The sequence below is a fragment of the Manis javanica genome, chromosome 8 (assembly GCF_040802235.1).
Source record: "Manis javanica isolate MJ-LG chromosome 8, MJ_LKY, whole genome shotgun sequence".
In the NCBI taxonomy this organism is placed as follows: domain Eukaryota; kingdom Metazoa; phylum Chordata; class Mammalia; order Pholidota; family Manidae; genus Manis; species Manis javanica.
This window is the reverse complement of record NC_133163.1, coordinates 116,204,982-116,224,189: the sequence shown is the minus strand read 5'-3', so window position 1 is coordinate 116,224,189 and position 19,208 is coordinate 116,204,982. Positions and strand designations below refer to the sequence as shown.

The window sequence follows — 19,208 nt, the reverse complement described above, 5'->3', positions numbered from 1 at the left end:
TCAAATAATAAGAAATATGGCACAAAACCCCTTGTTTCCAAACATATACGCATATCAAGCAAATACTATAGATGAATCCCCCTCCACATCCCATTTAAAAAATAAAAAAGGATAGCTTGTCAGAGCTTGAGAAAGTGCAGTTTTATTTGACATTTCAATAAGTGGAACACAGCATTACAAATCCATCTAACTTTACTGAAACAATTATTGAAATTCGTACCTTCAGGCCATGTATGTTCCGTTCCCCAGGAGGCTTGCAGGCTGAAACAGTAATTGACTAAATTGTAGAACACATCAGGGCCATTTACAAATTTGCTCAAAATGAATCGTTTAAAAAGAAATGAGGGTGACACCAAAATTAGCAGAGAGAAATGATTGAAAAGTGGCTCCCAAGACCCAAAGTGGGAATTATGAACCAGGGTTTTTAACTTGCAGGAGTGAGCATTTATAAATGCAAAGGGCTTTCTGACACCACCTCATATAAATTCCAATCTCTGTTTAAAACATATAAAAAATCATGTTAACTGAGCTAAAATGATTAGATTCCCTTCATAATTCAAATTTCTGCAATCTTTCCTCACTCTGTTACATTGTACATCTACTATCATTTAAACTACTTTGAAAATAGCTGGGGTTTTGGGGGTGGGGGGCATGAAAGGAGGATCTTTTAATGCCAAAAAGATGGTTAGCGGTTCTAAGATGGAATATTCAAGTTTGAATACTAATTTGCACTGCAATAAGCAGTCAAATTTATTAAAATACAAAGATACCACCACTTTTACTCCATTTCTTGCAAATCCTGATATCTACTAAATCTAAAGATAAAGAAGTGCCAGGAAACAAAAATACTAATTTCCTGACACCATCCTCAGTTACAGGCTAATCTTATCCAATTCAGCAAACGCTTCTTCACCAAATGTTAAGAATACAAAAGCTTCCTGCCCATGTTACAGGCTGCTTCCATCTGAAAACTGCAGTGCCTTACATATTATATGTTAAGGGGCCATCAATTTTGATTGATTGTTTGGGGAAGGATGAATTTGATTTCTTTTGCTCCTCTCTCAGAGGTGCGTATATTTTCCCCATTTCTCACAAGAAGCAGAGCTCTTTAATAATAAGATGTAGGTAGTAATTACAAAGTGAATCAGTTGCTTTAATTTTATATATTTCAAGTATATTCTAATTTATTTTGTTATTTTCCTAAGAAAAAAAAATATATCTAAACCTTAATGAAGGATTTTTATTTGTTTTTCTAAAATGCATTAAAACCCAAATCTTCTTTCCTTGAAATGGAAATTAACCTCTTGAACAAAACAACAGTCACATACATTTGATGCCTAGTCCTTAAGGGACCATTAATACTTTCTTACAGAACACTTCAGAGTACTTGCACTGAAGCACCCAGTGCATCCATAAACTTCATTTAATAAGAAAGCAGCTAGCAAAGGAATTCAAGGCAGGCACCAACTCTTACCTCTTTAATGTCTGCCTCTTGCCTTAATTGGCTTCTCATACCTTTATGACTGGAATCTAAATAATATTCAGAAAACCCAGTAATCTCTTATTTCCTAAAGCTACAGAGTCAGAAGTTACTATAAAGCTGGTATATTTTCATACTTATAAATACTTAATATATTTTTATCTACAGAAAGGACTTAGCTGTGACCTGGGAATCACCGTCCGGGCAACTGTCTTACTTGCAAATGAAGAGACTATCTGATGTTGGAGCAGAATTGTTTCTCCTGTCTTTCTCCCTTGATCAGTCTAGAGATTCTTTTCAACATGGGGCCTGACCACGAAATCTTAAGGTCTGAAGGCCTCTAACCACATAGATAGACCCAGTTAATAGACTAATAGGTCTGTATCCTAACTGTGAAGGTTCGCCTGATTTCTTACCTATGTGAGATGTAGATAACTAAGCAAAAAGCAAAAGACAACAAACACTAAAAAAAGCTGTAAAATAGCTCGCAAAATAATCATAGAGATAGACTGAAACTCCTATTTTAAAAAATTTAAATTTGGTTAAGAAGAACTAAATTTAGTAGTTTACTGGAGTCTAAAAAGTTCTGTGCTAGGATTACATGTGACTATCTCATTTATTTTCTTCTTTTAACTTTCTTCCCCTTATAGTATACTTTTCTTCACTCTCCTACCAACCCCTCCAAATTACCCCCCTGCACATCCCACTAATATTTTAACTTATGCCCTTTCACTTTAAGGAGATTATAATTTAAACAAAATTCAAAGGGTGTATTAGCCAATTATAAGCTGTGTGACTCTGAAGTTACTTAACCTCTCTGAACCTGAATAATCTCACCCATACAATAGAAGCAGTAATTCCTAATAGGCAGAACTGTTGGGAGAATTAGAAATGATTAACACTTAAAGCAATATTAGTGTCTGATACAGCAGATGTCTAAAAATGGTTGTTATTATCAAGGGAGGGACACAATGGTATCAACAATACGACTGAAAAAGACTGCTCACAAAACAAAAACAAACAGATTTTGGATGAAAATAACTAAATATTTCATTGAAAAACAAAAAAAGGCCCACAGCTTTGGAATTATAATTTTCCAGGATACTGTGCGCTAGAGTTTGCTACAATAACAGAGGAGTGACATCAGCAGGTAGGGAAGCAATTAATGAAAATCTTCAGCTGGTAAAAAAATACTCCTTGTAGAAAAACCATTTTGAAACTTGCCCAAATTCTCTAGTCATTGAAAAATTGGGAAAAAATCTTCATCCTTGTTACTGGCCTAATATACAGAAATGCAACATTTTCTTTTTATTTTTTCTGTCTTAGTTTTTAATCCACCTGAAGTGGATTAATCACAATCCATTTCAGACACTCTATCAATGGACCAATTTTTACTTATTTAGCTCTTTAAAAAGTCATTGTCGATAATGCACTAAGTACTCCCAACTCCGCTGCCCACATTAATGCCAGAAGAACATACTCTTGAGCCTAGACCTTCTTGCGTCGGGCTGAGTCAGCCGCCTTGGGATACTTCATCAGTGCAGATAAAAGTCTACTGGTTAACAGAGCCATTCAAACTTCAGAGAGTTAACAGGTAATGGAATCTAGAATGTTTAAATGGAAGACCTATACCCTGATTATTTGTACAGTATCAGTTAGTGAAGATAAGTTTAAATTATTTCAGTTATTTCTAGAAGAGTTACTTAGAAAATGTCCTTATCTGTCCCATCAGTTAGAAAACATGGATTCCGAGTGAGGCACTGTATGATGGGTGAAAGGCTTAAGGGTTGATACAATTAAACTGTTATATTTGAACATTATTCCAATTTGAGGGAACGTTTAGATATAGTTGAACAATCATATCTGATACGAGGACAGTACTGACAAACCTAAAGGGGAAAAGCAAAATTATTTGACTAGGTGATTCACCAAGACTCACCCTTATCAGCTCATGTTTTTGGAGACTTAATAATTAAATTCCCATTCATAAGGACTTTCCATTATTTAGAAATGCCACCCCCAAAATACAAATACCAAACATTCTGCCAAAATTTCTCTCCTAAAACCCCTCAGGAAATCTTAGCTTCTGTACTAGCTAAAAAGCTTTCTCCTCAACAGCAGCTTCGGCTACCAACATGAGCCATAATTTATAAACACCCAAAATTAAAGTCATTCATTTGCCTTGGTTTAGAAACCATGTGGACCCCCAAAGAGTTCTTTAAGCGAATGTAAGTATGTACTTCAAAAACAAAAAACAATCTAGTTAGTTTAATTTACTCTAGTAAATTAGATATTTTATCTGCCATAACTATAATATAGCCTGCAATACCCACAATAATGAATACTTCCTTTGTTCTTTCAAATTAAGAGCTAAACATCGTGTTATATGCATTTAAACCTTTGGAAAACATAACTGTTGATGAAACAGTTTACCGAAATAATCATTGTTGATTAGAATTTGTTCAACATTACCTCTTGGAAATATCTGCAGAGGCTCTATTAACTGTCCATTTACTTGCTGTTCCATTACTGTGGAATAATACTGCAAAGAGATTATAGAAAGAGATTACTCAGTAATGTATGAATACTGGAACAGACACTTATGGGTTGTTTAATTCATGGTACTTTCGTAAATTGCTGGCATACACATATTAGCCTCCAGAATATTTCTCCCTATTTGCACATCAAAATGACTACAGTGAATATTCTGGATTGAAGTTCAGTATAGTGTTATCCCCCACATTGCCATTTATCTTTAAAAGTAAATTTGTTGATTAAGGCTTTAGATTAGTAGTTTACCTCTAAAAATACTCTGAAAATAATATATATATTAAAAATGACACTAAAAGCATTTTAGTGGAAATTTCTCAAATTGCCTCTTGTTCTCTTTCCCTGGACTTTGCAAAGCAAAATGAAGACACACCTCATGTTTAGCTTGGACCTAAATGCCAGCATAGCCAAACATGATTCAAATTTCATAAAATGCACAGATCACAGATATCTAAATCATAGAGAGTGTGGAGAGAGCAAACAAGATCTGATCCATCCAAAAATGACAGGATTTTAATATGATAAAAAGGTAGTCCAGTTTCAAGCAAACATAGCTTTTGTTTCAGTCTTACAAACATTTTAGTATAGACCAAATTTCACTTTAAAAGTCTGAACACAAAAAAATGAAGTTCCAAGTGAAAAAGGCTTCATAATCTTTCATAAACAAAAATTCATGTACTAGCTTGTAGTGTGGTCTGATGCCCATTTTCCTAAATATGTTAACTGGTTAGCCTATGTCCACCCAACGGGGAGATAGCTCCTGTGTCCTCACATCTTTTAACACTTGACAAACAACTAAGTGATGTTCTTGGTGGAAAAATATCAATAATGAAAACTTCTGATTTTGTGTTTTGAGGGGCTGTTGCAGAGTAGAAGTTCTCTTTAATCTCTGTTGTTTCTATATTAAACACATAATATGTATTATTTAACTACCACATTTTTCAGGACATTCTTCCCAAATAATCCTTAATTGCTGACATTCTAAAAAAGTTTTTTTTAGAAGATATAGACAGATATCTTCCTATTACTTTCATGTATATGAAAGTTATTACAAGATCAAGCTTGTTTCCTTGGAAATGAAGGGGAGCTCTAAAATTCTACATCATCTCGGGAATCACAAGTTAACAAATCTAAGGCTCTTTGCCCTAAAGACAAAGAGAAGGTGGATTTTTTTCATAGCTATCGGCTGATATAAGTGTACCCTGCCCTCCAAGGGCTTTCAAACTGTAAAGGAAACTGATCCTTTCTTTCTATGGGTGTAAAAATTTACATACATACAGCATAAACATGTGTGACACACTCTCTGGAGCACATACTAAGGCGAATGTCTTTCAGGAGACTATATTTCTTAAAACCACAGAAATATACCGCTCGCCATTACTCAAACAGTGATGACAAGTAAATGAAATATCAATCATGTAGGCTGTCAACCTTTTGGGACAGCAATAACTGTTAACAAGTAGTCTGGAAAAATTGTCCGAAAATGACTTGTCCTCAGCACACAAGTATTTGAGGTTTCCGTGGAAAATTAAGATGCCACTGGCTATTTGGAACATTGCTCAGGTATTCTTTTTAATGGGAAATTTGCCGGTTATTGATCCGCAGCATGTACCCCCTTGCTTCTGAAAGGCTGCAAGCAACTTTCCAATCAGTGGCTGTCAAAAAAATTACTGCCTTTTTATACTGAAACAAGACAACAACAGTGATGGTGTCCTCCTATAGTTAATGCTTTTCTTTAATTAACTGCTATGTACAATAGATTGGTAATTTCAGTTACCACTTTACCCCAGTCCTAGAAATCAAAACAAATAAAATATCCTTATGCTTTACCTAACAAACTAATTATAGACTTGCCTGAAACTAGTGCTTGGGGTCAAGTTTGAAAACAAATAACCTCAAATGTAAAGGGTCAGAACAGGTGCAATGCATTTTTTTCCTACTATAAAACCTTGCATGCATGAAATTGACCTGTTTTCCAACTTTATTTATTTACCTCACAAAATAAATAAATAAAAATGGCTTCCCATTCATTTCAGATCTGTGCCAAATCAACTGCCAAACTATATACAGTTTTGTAATCACTGTAAGAATTTCTTAGTAATCTATAAACATCTCTTTGTACTATGATTAACATGGTCAGAATGATGATATTAAATATGCCATTTGCCAGTTTCTTTAATGCAAACAATTAGGATTTGTTTTTTGTTTTCCACAATTCTTTCAAATCCAATGAACATTTTCTCCTGCTGAAATACTGGATCTGATCTGTGTTTGTATTAACAGAGAATCTTGTGTTCCACATAGCAAAGTAATTTACTATCTAGGACCAACTATAAAGGGTGGTAGTTAAACCCGTGATGTGGGCCCACTCTAGGCAAGTCACCACTGAGGAGCAAGGCTTGTGCGGGCTAGGTGGCTGCCGATGAGGCACCTTGCCTACAAGCTCAGGCTACTGCTTATGTGGCATTCCCTAAGGGACAAAGATAAAATGCAGGGCCACACATGGCACCTCCTGGCACCGAGCAGTCCTGATCGGCCACAAGACCTGATGCCCAGTGAGACAAGCAAGGCACTTGGAGGAATTAGTGGACTCATACTTAGAAGTCCCACTACTGAACACAGTCTCATTGTGCCTCAGTTTACTCATTTGTAAAATGAAGATGGTATCTACTCACAGGATTACTGTGAGATTCAGAGGAGAAAACAGATTAGACAGCACTTAATAAGCTGAAAAGCAAGATGTTAGATCTTGATTCTCTCTCAAGCTTTTATATATTCTCCCTTTAAAGAGATTCTCTCCAATTTTGTTCTGAAAAGTGATAAAATAAACAATGGTGACAAAGACAAGACTTCTACTAGTCAAAAAAAAAAAAAAAATGGAAAAAACAAACAAAACCTAAATCTTGTAGGCCAAGATACTTACATGACTTGGGCAGAAAAGTAGCCAAGTGACCACCATAACATTAAAGGAGCCATAATTTGAAGTTACCAAAATTAACTTCCTGAACTTTATCTCTATAATCCTATACTGGTATTTATTACTATTAATACAAAGCCCTGCATAAGTAGGTGTTTGATAAATATTTGATTGAAATGGGGTCCAATCCTGATTGTTATCTATCAATGTAGACGTCAGGAAGCCAATTAACCTCACTGAATCTTAGTTTCCTCCAGATGAGAGTAAAGATATCTACTCTATTAAAACACTCGAAATTAAACTGCAGCAATGGAATTAGTGAAGGCACCTGGTAAACTGTAATGAATGACTAGTAGTTGAGGAATTAAAAAGTGAACCTCCTAATTCTGAAACAATATTAAGCACAAAACCAAGTAGAGGTGTTTCAGCATTTAAAAATACAAAAAGTCACATATACAAAGCACAAAATACTGAACTCAAACTGAATGTATCAGCAGCAGTTATAAATGCATTTTCTGCTGGTATTCCTTGAAGAATCCGTTACATGCAGTAATTGCTGCAATAATCAATAAGCTAACTGAGTAAAAGATTAATCAGTTTTCTGATTGCTAATGGAATCTCCAGTACCAGACTCGGATTAGTTTGAGTCCCTCTGAGATGTTCTTCAAAATCCTTAAACAATTTTAATAAGGATGTGACAAAGTTTAGCATAGTTATCCCAAGATCTAATTAATTTGAAACAGAGAGCCAGATTCAACAAGGGGATAGCAAGTACAATATCTGGCTTGTTTTGTTTGCAAGTTTATCAAATAGTGTTCCTATTTCTTATGAACCTAATTCTAATTCTAACAGCACAATTCAATCAATAATTACAACATTTGTTTCTTCATGGAAATCTGTCGCAAAGAACTTGAGTATCAAAACAGCACAGTTTAATTTTACAAGGCATGAGTGCTTCATTAAAAAAGACAGAAAAAAGAGAAAGACACAAACACAGAAATGACTATCACTTATTGAATACCTGCTTTGTGGTTGGCTCAATACTCATATTTATTCATTTAATTTCTCATAACCCTAGCCTATTCTGGGAGTATCATCACCCCAAGTTTACAGATGAAGTAAACTACCAGTGAGCCAAGAAAAATACTTCTTTCTTCTAGACCATGCACTCAGAGCATTCAGTGGATGTTCACTATTTAAGTGTCTAAAGGTAAGCTGTCTCACATTTCTCACACCTCCGAACATTTACCTAAACAAACCAGGCTACTGGGTAGGTGGCTGAGCAGGTAGGCAGCTTGGCTTCTTCATTCCTACCCTGTGCGGGTTAGGTCACGTCTCTGAAGATTTCAGAGATGGGGTCACGGCACATGGCACAGCACAATGCAAAGATACCTGTGCTGGCCTCCCCCTTTTTCTTTGGTGACCCCTTCTTGGTTTTCCTCCTACCTCTTCAACCACTCTACTCAGCTTCCTGTGATTCCCCACCCTTCCTTTAAATGCTGGAGTTCCCCATGGTTTTTCATCAACCTTCTCTTCTTACTTTATACCCTCCTTGAGTTAACTTCAGCCACTTCAAAGGTTTCAATTACCAGAGGAGTCATCGAGACTAATGAGGAGCTGATGAATCACAAATCTTTATTTCCAGCCCAGATTTCTCTCCTAAAATTCAGAACATTCCCAAATGGTTGTCCAGAGGCCCCTAAATTCAACAGGTCCCTCTCCCTCCTGCCCTAGACCTGTCTTCCAGCACCTGGGTTCACTCTCTCAGTGAATAACATCACAATGACCTTGTTTCCCAAACCAGGTATCTGGAAGTAATCCAAACCATCTCTCTCTTTCTTCTTCACATTCCAGCAATAGTCAGTCTTACTGACGCTACATCTTTCCCACTTCTCAGTTCCCTCAAGCTGGGGTCCTCTATGTCCTAGGCACCTTCCTTCCCAACCGCATGTCACACTGTCCTTCCCTCACTTTCCGTACCGCACTGCATCACAGGTAGCCCCTCCGGAACGCGCCAGGCGTCCTTTCAGCTGAGCCTCTGAACTCTGTTCTCTCGGCCCAAAACACCTTTCCCAGTCCCCTTGACACAGTTTACAACCGCCTAGCCACCACCTTCTCCAGGAAGCTTTCTCTGTCCCCAAAGCTGGATCAGGTCCCCAGAGCAACTAAAATTTAAGCCTATGATAGCATTTATCACTCTGCCTGGTTACTATGAGTTTTTCTTCTCTTCCGGGACTGAACACTGTTTCTATTTTTGTTAAACTCCCTGAGTGAAACACAAGCCCCTCCAAGGAATGAACTAACTATATGTTCACTGCACCTCCACCACCTGGCAGAGCACTTGGCCAAATAGTTGCTATCCTATAAATAAATATTTACTGCATGAAAAACTGGCTGTAAGAATTAAGTGAGCAAATCTGTGAGTGAGTGACCTCAGGTCCCAGCTCTACATTTACTAACTGTGTGACCTTGATAAAGGCATGCAATTTGCTTGTGCCTCAGTATCCTCAACTATAAAAATGGGAAATATACCTGCCTTGCTCACCTCATAAAGGTGTTGGAAAGATCAAAGGAGCTGGTATGTGGGAAACCTTACAAAGTACTTGAAAACAATCTTGACATAAGGTACAGTGCTATGTATTTCCCACTTCCAAGCAACAGTACATAGAAAAAAAATGTTCATAACAATAGCGTGACAGAGAAACCACTAAACAAGATTACTGAAATTTTTAGACGAAGTACAGAGGTAGAATTTAACTAAACGTTTATCAAGGCTGAGTCAATATCCCCTCCTCCTTCCTCAATTACTACACTATTATAAATAATAAAATAAGCATAAGGATACTATAGGGAACACTGTCTGTTTCTTTTCTGGAGGAGGGACCATGTCTTGTGTATTCTGTTATTTCTTTGGGGAGAGGTATTAACCTGGGGTCTATGAGGGTCTTAGGCAAGACTTTAGATTTCTGAAATTAAATATAAAATGTTGCACTGTGTGTATTTCTGGAAAAAGAATAAACAACTTTCCTCACATTTTCAAAAAAGGCTTATTTCCCCCGAAACCTAAGAAACTACTGCCCTCCAGTACCTAGCACTGTGCCTTTTACGTTATAGGTGCTCCACAAATGTTTAAAGGAAGGAGGCAGACATGGTAACTACTCTTTAGTCAAAGCTTCTAACTTGCTCGGTGCAAGTCATACATATCAAATCATATCAAATCAGGTTTATTATTACTTTTCTATATATTTACAATAGGACAGTTTCCTAAACCTCTTCTTAACATGCCTTCTAACAGACAATGTAATTAGCACAGTATTTCAACTTATGAGAAGCAAGCAAGGTGGTTTTTTCCCTACTAATATTACAATTTTCAAATTCCTGCTTCGTCAATACTGCAAGCATACCCCATTACATGTAGCTCAATCAGTAATTACAGCAATAATCAATAAACGAACCAACTATTTGCAGTCTATAGTTAATTTATTAGTTTTCCCAGTGAAGAACCCAACAATCTTAACTCTTGTCAAATAGCTACAAATTCAATTACAACACTATTCAGATGTGTCATCAGTTATACTGTCTTTCAATTATTCCTTACACTTTTCATTAGGAGGCTTTCCCTCTAGGACCCTGACCTCTGAGGGCACACATAACTGCTCCAGTCATCAAAAATAAAGTATGAAGCTAATCTATTTTGAATGCCAAATTAATAACTATATTTACTTACCTGGCTTCGGGTCCTCCACTCCCCAATAACTCATTACCCCTGCCTTGCGGTAACTACAATGTGCATATGCTCTTCCTCAAATGATGCTAGACCAAGGGTCCACATGTGGTCATGGATTGATTAGATGATGAGAAAGAAAATCACAATGAAAAGTTTTCCAGTGAAAAGGCCAACAGAAAACAATGCTGGGGCCTGTTTATATACTAATGTTATTGGACAGAAGTGAAAAAGACAGTAAGTTGGCAAAGTTTAATGACAGCACTATTTGCTTTGGATAATGAAACTGTAAAGAATGTTAGGGAGCCCTAGATGGCCTTAGTGGTTTTTGCAGAAAATGGCAGATGAAATTCAACTTGACTAAAGTTAAGGTAATTTGCAGAAGGAGTATAAGTTTGCTTTTAGCAATGAGTCCAAAACCTGTAGGATCCTTTGTGCTAAAGCTTTCAGAATCACCACCATGGTCACCTGATTTCTAGGCTGCAGCAATTTGGTATACTGCTAAACTAGGAAAAGTTTAAATACAGTGGTTCCCACTTATTCATGATTTTGCTTTCCATGGTTTCCGTTCCCCATGGTCAACCTCAATCTGGAAGCAGATGGTCCTTCCCGTGACATATCATCAGAAGGTCCAAAGTAGCATAATGCTACATCACAGTGCCTACGTCCTTCACTTCACTTCATCTCATCGTGTAGGAAGGTGAGTACAGTACACAGTACAATAAGATATTTCGAGAGAGAGACCACATTCACATAATCTTTATTATATTGTTAACAATTGTTTTATTTTATTGTTAGTTCTCTATTAATAAAACCTATTAATCTCTTACTATGCCTAATTAATAAATTAAACTTTATCATAGGTGTCTATGTGTAGGAAAAAACATAGCATATATAGGATTTCATACCATTCTCAGTCTTGGACATTCACTGGGGTCTTGGAATGTATCCCCTGTGGATAAGGGGCACTACTGTAGTAGCTTCAGGGAACATGCCCTTAAATAAAACAGGACCATCAGGCCATGCAGAGAAGAGGTCAAATGGGATATTCCCTTATAAATTGACTGTTTTATTTAACTAGTTCTGATGGTGCTTGATCAGTATCCAGATTACTTGGAAACCAGGGATGATAGTATCTACTTCAGTGCTGTCAAAAAATAAATAAAAAGGCAGTGAAGAATGAGTAAAGAACATATAAGTAACAGAGAAGCAGATTTAGAGAAAAACAACCTGTTTTGAAATTTTCAATTACCTTGATTTATACCTTTTTGGACATACTATAGTTCTGAGGGTAATAATTTACTCCAATCTCACTGTATTGGAGCAAATTTACATTCACCTTTCCAATATATGCAGAAGATACCCTTCTTGTTTCCATTAAAACTGGCCCCAAGAGAACAGAGGTTCACTGTCAGCTGCCAACAAGGCCTGATGTCTCGGTTATGCCCCACAACAATCCTGGCAGAGGCCCATGGTTCCCTCACAGCCCCATCTCCTTTGAAGAGCAGCTCCTAGGAGCTAACTGATGTACTACACGGCTCTGACCCCCTCACGCCAGCGGCCTCAACAGAGGCACCAACCTACCGCGCTACACTGACCCCCCCACAGACATGGAGCTGACCTGGGAGCATAGTCACATTGACAAAATATTGGCTGTCCAAAGCACCCGAGTGCTCTGGTGGTACCCTCGCTGAGGCCTGCTTGTGTTCATCTTTTCCTTTGCTTCCCTGAACTGCATAATAAACCCTTAGTTCTGATGCAAATTTCTTCTCAGCAAATAGCAGTATGCTTCTGCTCCCTGCTAGTACAGATGCCCCAAGATATTTCACAACAGGGGCTAAATAAGGGTCTGCTACATTCTTATCACTATTTCAAGGGCATCCAAATGCCCCAGACAACAAGAGAGGGAAATTAAAACAATCTTCCTCTGAAAAAAAGTTTGATTCTTTGACTAGGATAAGAAAACAAAATATAACAAAAACTTTACTTACAGCTTAGAGCATGTCATTATCTGAGTGAAAAAAACTGAATCATTTCCAAAACTAAATATTTATATCATTCAGTTTTCCTTTCTCACTCTTTTTACCCTGCCAGGAGAATAGACTGTATTATCAGTAGTTCTAGTGATTGCATTGAATTAGTGGACTAACAACTCACGGAAGACGGAGCTATTTTGCCACATATGAAGTAAGTTCAAAGTAGAACCTCCTTAATATGGAGTGTATTTAAAAGCACCATGTGTAAAATGAGCTTCTTTGCTCTTTGAATAAAACTTCGTAACAGCAAAGGCCCTGAGGCTGTTATATGCCCAATGTTTTGTTATATACTAAAAACAAATTTTATAGTAAAACTCAGTCATGTCGATAAGGACAAAATCCTTAAAACTTCAAAAGCCCACAGAGCATTTTTTACAGTCCTGTTTAGACTCAATTATGCAAACATTCCAGTAGAAAGCATTATTTTTTGTTATCAGAGACAAAGTAGTATTTGCAAAGCTTCCTCAGCAGGACCTCAACAGATGCAAAAACATCACCTAAAACATCAGGAGTGAAGAGCCCGGTCAAAAGACCTGGGTCTGTGCCTAAGCCTTCCCATTCATTAGCCATGTGACCTACAACTGAACCTGATCTTACTGGGCCTCAGTTTCGTTATCTAGCAAATGAAACCATTCAATAAGACCTCTAAGGCTCCCTTCCAATTCTGAATAACTGTGATTTTAGGGGCAATCTCTAAGTTATGCACACTAGGATAAAGCTAATCATAACCCAATTTACAAGGTGCTCCAGAGGTCAGAAAGTATTTTCCCTCGTGGTACCCAATGTCTAACAAGGTAAACCATGGGAAAGTATACCAAAGGGAATACTTACACTCCACTAAAACACAAGGTCTCTGACATAATGGACGGTATTACAGTTAAACTCATCCCATACTCTTCTGGCAATGTAGAAAATGGTATAAAGAGAGAGAACAGGCAAAATGATGAAAATTATTATTCTTTTTAATACTGTGCTCCACTCATACAAGCCTGTCAGTGTTGAGAGAAGGTATAATAAATCCTTTACTCAACACAGGATTTAGCAGAAACAAGTACGAATCCATTTACAAAAGCAAGATGTACTGCTGAGTTTCTTAAGGAAAGGTCACCCAAAAGCACAGGTTAACATTAAAATAACCCCTTCCTATAACTGCGTCTCAGTGATAAAGCTTCTGATGCATCAATAGACAAAGAGCAGCAATGTTTGATGCTGTAAGGAAATGAAGCCAGCGCTATCAGACAGCAAAAAGATGGAAGGAGAAGAGCTGCGTATTATCTTCAATCTTTCTAGAAAATGAGAGGGGAAAACAAAACCAAAAAAAATTTAAACTATGTTAAGGGAATATTTAACAGGGTCCTTTAAATAATTAGCAATGATCAGGTATTTAGTTTTCAGAATATGTAGGTTTGGGTGTATTTTTTTTCCTAATAAAACATTTCAAATTCTAATTAAAAAAATACTTTATGGAGGAATTAAAAAGATACAATAGTGTCAGAGGAAAAGCCATGATCCCAGAAGTGGAATATCCTAACAACATAACTTACAAGAAACTACGCTATAAAAACAGATTGTTGATTAACACAAACTCATAACAAAACGCAGAGAGCTATCACAATGGTGCTATAATAACACTTGGCTGCTGAATTCTCTCAATACATTAAATATCTCCTTGGAGACCAAATTACTTTACATTTTCTTAAAAGACAATTTATTATAGCTTTGTTTTCTTCTCATTATCTCTTAAAAATATATCTAATGAAGAAAAGAATACAACTTCTAAATAACTTACATAAAATGGTACTAATGTGTGACAACAGACTTTAGTTTAATATAATGGTTATTATTTAACAGCACACAACAACCTATTTTCATGACAAATCCTTACCACAATGCGATATTCCATGTGTCACATGTATCAAAAACCAATGTATGCCATTATTATAGCACACATAAAATTAACAGCCTAAGGCTGCTAGCAATTTAAATAATTGATAAGTTTTCAATTAAAAAGGCAACATTTTCAGGTCTAATACAAAAATCTATTTAAATTACTGATAAAAACTTATGCTTCTGTTGGCTCTAAGCCAGAAAATACTTGCATGCAAGGGGAAAAAAGTATTTCTGCAAGTTTAAACTCAGACATTACAATTTTTTTTTTAATGCAGAGATCCAGGCTATTTATTCATTTAACCCTTATCAACAATGGAAAAGAATGATTGAAGGATTTATGGTGAAAATATCTCAATTTTGCTTTCCTCATATCGCTTTTAAACAAATACTAAGGTGACTACAAATATATTGAATTCCACATGAAAAATTAAGCTATTTTTTTTTACAGTAAATATGCTGTCATCTATATCTTCCCTGTGCCACCACCCAAATCCTGGATTCAAAAATTTTCTGAGTCAAATTAAACTTAAAAAATAAAGACCAATGTAAGTTTTTAATAATATGTTGGCAAGTGAGGACTATCAACCAAAATCTACTGTGAGATTAGGTCCCGATAGTTTTCTTTATGGCAAAACTAGAAACCCAAGACAATTTCAACCATAAGAACCAAGACAGATCAAAATGACAGCCAACTAATCTTGTTTGAGCTTTTTGACAGAGTTGTTATTCGGTCTCAACAAATTCATAGTGAACTTGCCCGAAGCAGGGAACCCCCTCCTCCTGAGCAACAGTACCACCCACTGTTTCAATCTTTATTTTTCTTTGTTAATAATTGTTAACAGTAGATAATTTTTATTAGTTCATTTATTTTAGTAATGTTTTTATTTGGCAAAATTAAATGTTACTACACCAATGTCGCTTCCCCAGTCTAAAAGTGAAAACTGGTTAGTTCAAGAAATCCACATATTTGGGGATCAATCAGCTTGATGATTCCTTTTCAGGGTAAAAAGTGCCTTTCAAGAAAATGTCAAGGAACTTTGAAATTAAGAAGAATCACATAACTCTAATTTTTCCTACAATACAAAAATAAACATTGCCTTTGAGAAAATAAATAAAAATCATAAGGAATATATACTACATATACCTCAACTGAAGTATTGTATAAATTCAAATCATTCAGAATTTAATGATGGTGATGATAAAGATAGATTCCCAATACTAATGTGCAAAGAGGTGGATGGGAGAGAAAGTGTAAAGAGTAAAGGATCTTGGACTTGGCATAAGAAGATTAACTTAAATTCCATGTTCACACTAGCTCTAAAACCTTGAAAATGTCTCTTAGCCATAGCTTCCTCATCTAAAAACAGGGATGATAGTATCTACCTCACAGACAGATTATTAAAACCAAATAAAATTAAATACCTTAAGCATCTAATACATAGTAGACACTTAGAAATAGAAATGATTATCGTCACTATGATCACATGCAGTAGTATTTCCCAAAAAGCACAATTTTTCAGACCTTCCTTAACGTGTATTTTCAAAAACACACCTTTGTGTGTGGCAGTGTCAGAGACATAATGGAAGTACACTGATGTCAGTAATGTACTCTCAGCAATGGATATTTGTGTGTGTATTCTTTCTGTGTTGTGTAACATTTTGCAAGCTGTTATTGTGTGTTTTTTGCTTTGAAGTCTGTGATTTGCTGGTTTAGTGTGTGTGGCGGTATTTATGTGGTTGTGTGTGTGTTTCCTGTGTGTTGTGTTCTTTCTGTGTTGTGACTGCTGTGTATGTGATTTGTGCAGTTTGGGTAGTTTGCTGTTTGTAGTGTGTGTTCTTTGATCTTTGAAAAAAACTAGAACCCTTCTGTGTGTGTGTGTTTTCTAAACAGACACGTCACATTCTCAGGAGAGCTTGCCAATCTATCAATACTAGTGCTAGACGTTTCAGGAGACAATCCTACTCGGCCTTTCAAGGTTCTGATGAGCCCTGCTCTAAATTCTCAGCGCACAAAGACTCTCAAATAAGTTAATGGGAAGTCAATGGGAAATTGACTTTTCCTACTCTGTGCTGGTGTGAATGCAACGCTCTGTTAATCATGCCATCCTTCTTATTCTCTTCCCTTCTATCCTAAATTAAAACTATTGGCAAAAACCCATACAAATATTTTAGTTTCCATTACAATGAAACATCCTGGTTGAAGTTGTGGTCTATCAAAAACCTACAACTTAACTGTGAGCTAAGATCAGTCTCCCTGGAAGGCGAGGACCCTGGTTCCACTATTTCCACCATAATACCACTTTGCATTTGTATAGAACTTCTAACTTTTCAAAAGGGCTTTCACATCTATTATCCCGTTTGAGCATTACAATGACCCTGTGCAGTAGACAGGACAAGTATTATTATCCACAATTGACAGATGAGGCAGCTATAACACTGAAAGGTTAAGCGATTTGCCTAAGGCCGCGATGCCAGAGGAGAGCCATGGTCTCCTGACTTCCAGTCTCATGCTCTTTCCACCAGACGACTAGAAAAGGTTTCATAAACAGATCACAAACACAGATAAATTTTTAAAATAAGAAGTAAAACAAAATAAGAGGAAAGCACAGTCAGGCTCAGGGAAACTATGCCTTTTCATCATAGCTGAATTTTTTAAGCCAAGTATTAAAGTTTTAGAAATGTACCCTTTTCTCTTGTTTATGTACTTCAGTACTAAGACAAATGTTAACACAAACTGTCACTGAAATTTGAAACATAAAAGAATAGTAATTTCAGGATACATTCAAATCACTTTGATTCAGTAAGTAACCCTGTAGTTCATTTAGGGATGGGAGCAGGAGGGTGGTTGGTACATAAAACAACTGAGAGTTCATCTTTAAGTCATGTATGCGCATTAAGCCTACAGCTACATTATAACTATAGTCTGTATGGAAGGGTGAAGAGATCTCCACTTGAAAGTAGATTTTGAAAAATTTTTTAGAGCCCAGGGGTTCATTTTTAATGAGCCGTTACTTTAAGTACTGCATAAAAAATACAGGAAATTGAAAGTGCATTTAGTCTGCACCATACCTAATGCAAAAGTCATTAAGATGCATAATTCCTAACGTTCATGATATGATCAGTAAGTGTCTTTTGAAAAGAATGCCCTTAACTTTCATGTAAGGAATCTTTGAAACCTTATACATATTATGTAGAAAATGTTATGGTAACTGTGATTTACTTTTATGTCTTCACTATGGCAAGAAACAGCATCCTTAATTACATTAACATTTTAAAAGCAGTCCTCATTTATAATACACTTACATATGACAGCATTGCCTTCATTTCTTCATCACTTCTCACTGTAATTCGATCACCATCTTCATCTTCATCTGTTTAAAAAGCAACAAAATGCAAATGATAAAATTTGCATTTTTTAAATGAGCAAAACCATGTCAGCTGGCAGAGTAATACAATTGGTTTTTACAGCTTGATATCCAAATCCTCAACACTGTATTTTGGGGATTTTGAGGTTATTGGTTTGTTTTTCTTTTCCTTTTTTGTTTAGAGTACAACCAGAATCTCAACAGACAAGTAAAAATTTCAGGAACAGCTGAAAATTAAAATATTTCTCATGTCATTCATGACATGTATCTATGTTAAGTATAACTAAACAGGTTTGATTTAGAGAAAGAGGCCAGTCTTATTCTATCAGCACTTTTTTCCTTTCCCACACAGCACCCTATCCACTTCTCCCTTCTTCCTCTCTCCCAGGCAATCTGTCAGGTCACAGTAGCATGATAAAAATGGCTAACACTTACTAATCACTACTACTATACACAAGGCACCATGATTTATGCTTCAAACACAGTACCTTCTTAAAAACCCAACAATAACCCTATGATGTGGACACCTAGTGTAAGGTGAACTTGCAAAGCAATTCTAATACAGTCCTCCCCGTATCCCATCCTACCTAGTAGCTCTTTCTCTTTCTCAGCAGTTTCATTTATACTGGGCACCCTCTGACCAAAGTAAGCTTCAAGTGGCCATCCATGCTATTCTGAAATAATTTAACAGTCTTAAAACTAGAGGATAATAAGATTTAACAAACAACATAACCAGAATGTGTATGTTTGAATAAGTGTATCATCAAAGTAGTCATATCCATAGACAATATACTTATTAGAATGATGCTTCTTTTATTCAAAATAGCTTTGAAATATCTCTTCAAAAACTGTTTTAAGAACCTGAAGATCACATGAAAATATCAGATCTCATTTTTGACCCAAAATGGAACTGCCTGCCTGATCCTACGCTATCTGCCAGGCAGGACTCCGAATGGCTGTTTCTAAATATTTAGCTAGTACTTCATCCTTTGAAAGATAAAAATCAATGGCAGAACAGCCTGTGTGGTAGACTCTAAATAAACAGATGAAAGAAAAATGCCAAAAGTATTTTGAGTTAATAGCAGCATTGCTGGAAGCAGGACACAACCCCCCAGGGGACAGCGAGAAGGGGCGGGCTCCCTCTCATCTGGGTGCCTGATGAGCTTGCTAACGGTGCTGTTATTATTTTTTGGTCACTCTTGGGTATCTAATTGCTGAGTTGACCAGATGCAGAGAACCTGATCTC

General features: G+C 36.4%; 1 protein-coding gene across 14 annotated transcripts in view; it reads right to left on the bottom strand.

Annotated features, from left to right (window-relative positions):
- Positions 1 to 19,208, bottom strand: part of MAP2K5 (mitogen-activated protein kinase kinase 5) — a 248,612-nt gene that overhangs the window by 210,870 nt on the left and 18,534 nt on the right. For all 14 annotated transcript variants that reach the window (XM_073212061.1, XM_073212064.1, XM_073212062.1 and 11 more), the window contains exons 3-5: positions 17,901 to 17,968; positions 3,953 to 4,022; positions 221 to 261 (exon numbers count right to left, since the gene is read on the bottom strand). In XM_073212061.1, coding sequence (XP_073068162.1) covers positions 221 to 261; positions 3,953 to 4,022; positions 17,901 to 17,968 — 179 coding nt within the window. The remainder of the gene's footprint in view (positions 1 to 220; positions 262 to 3,952; positions 4,023 to 17,900; positions 17,969 to 19,208) is intronic.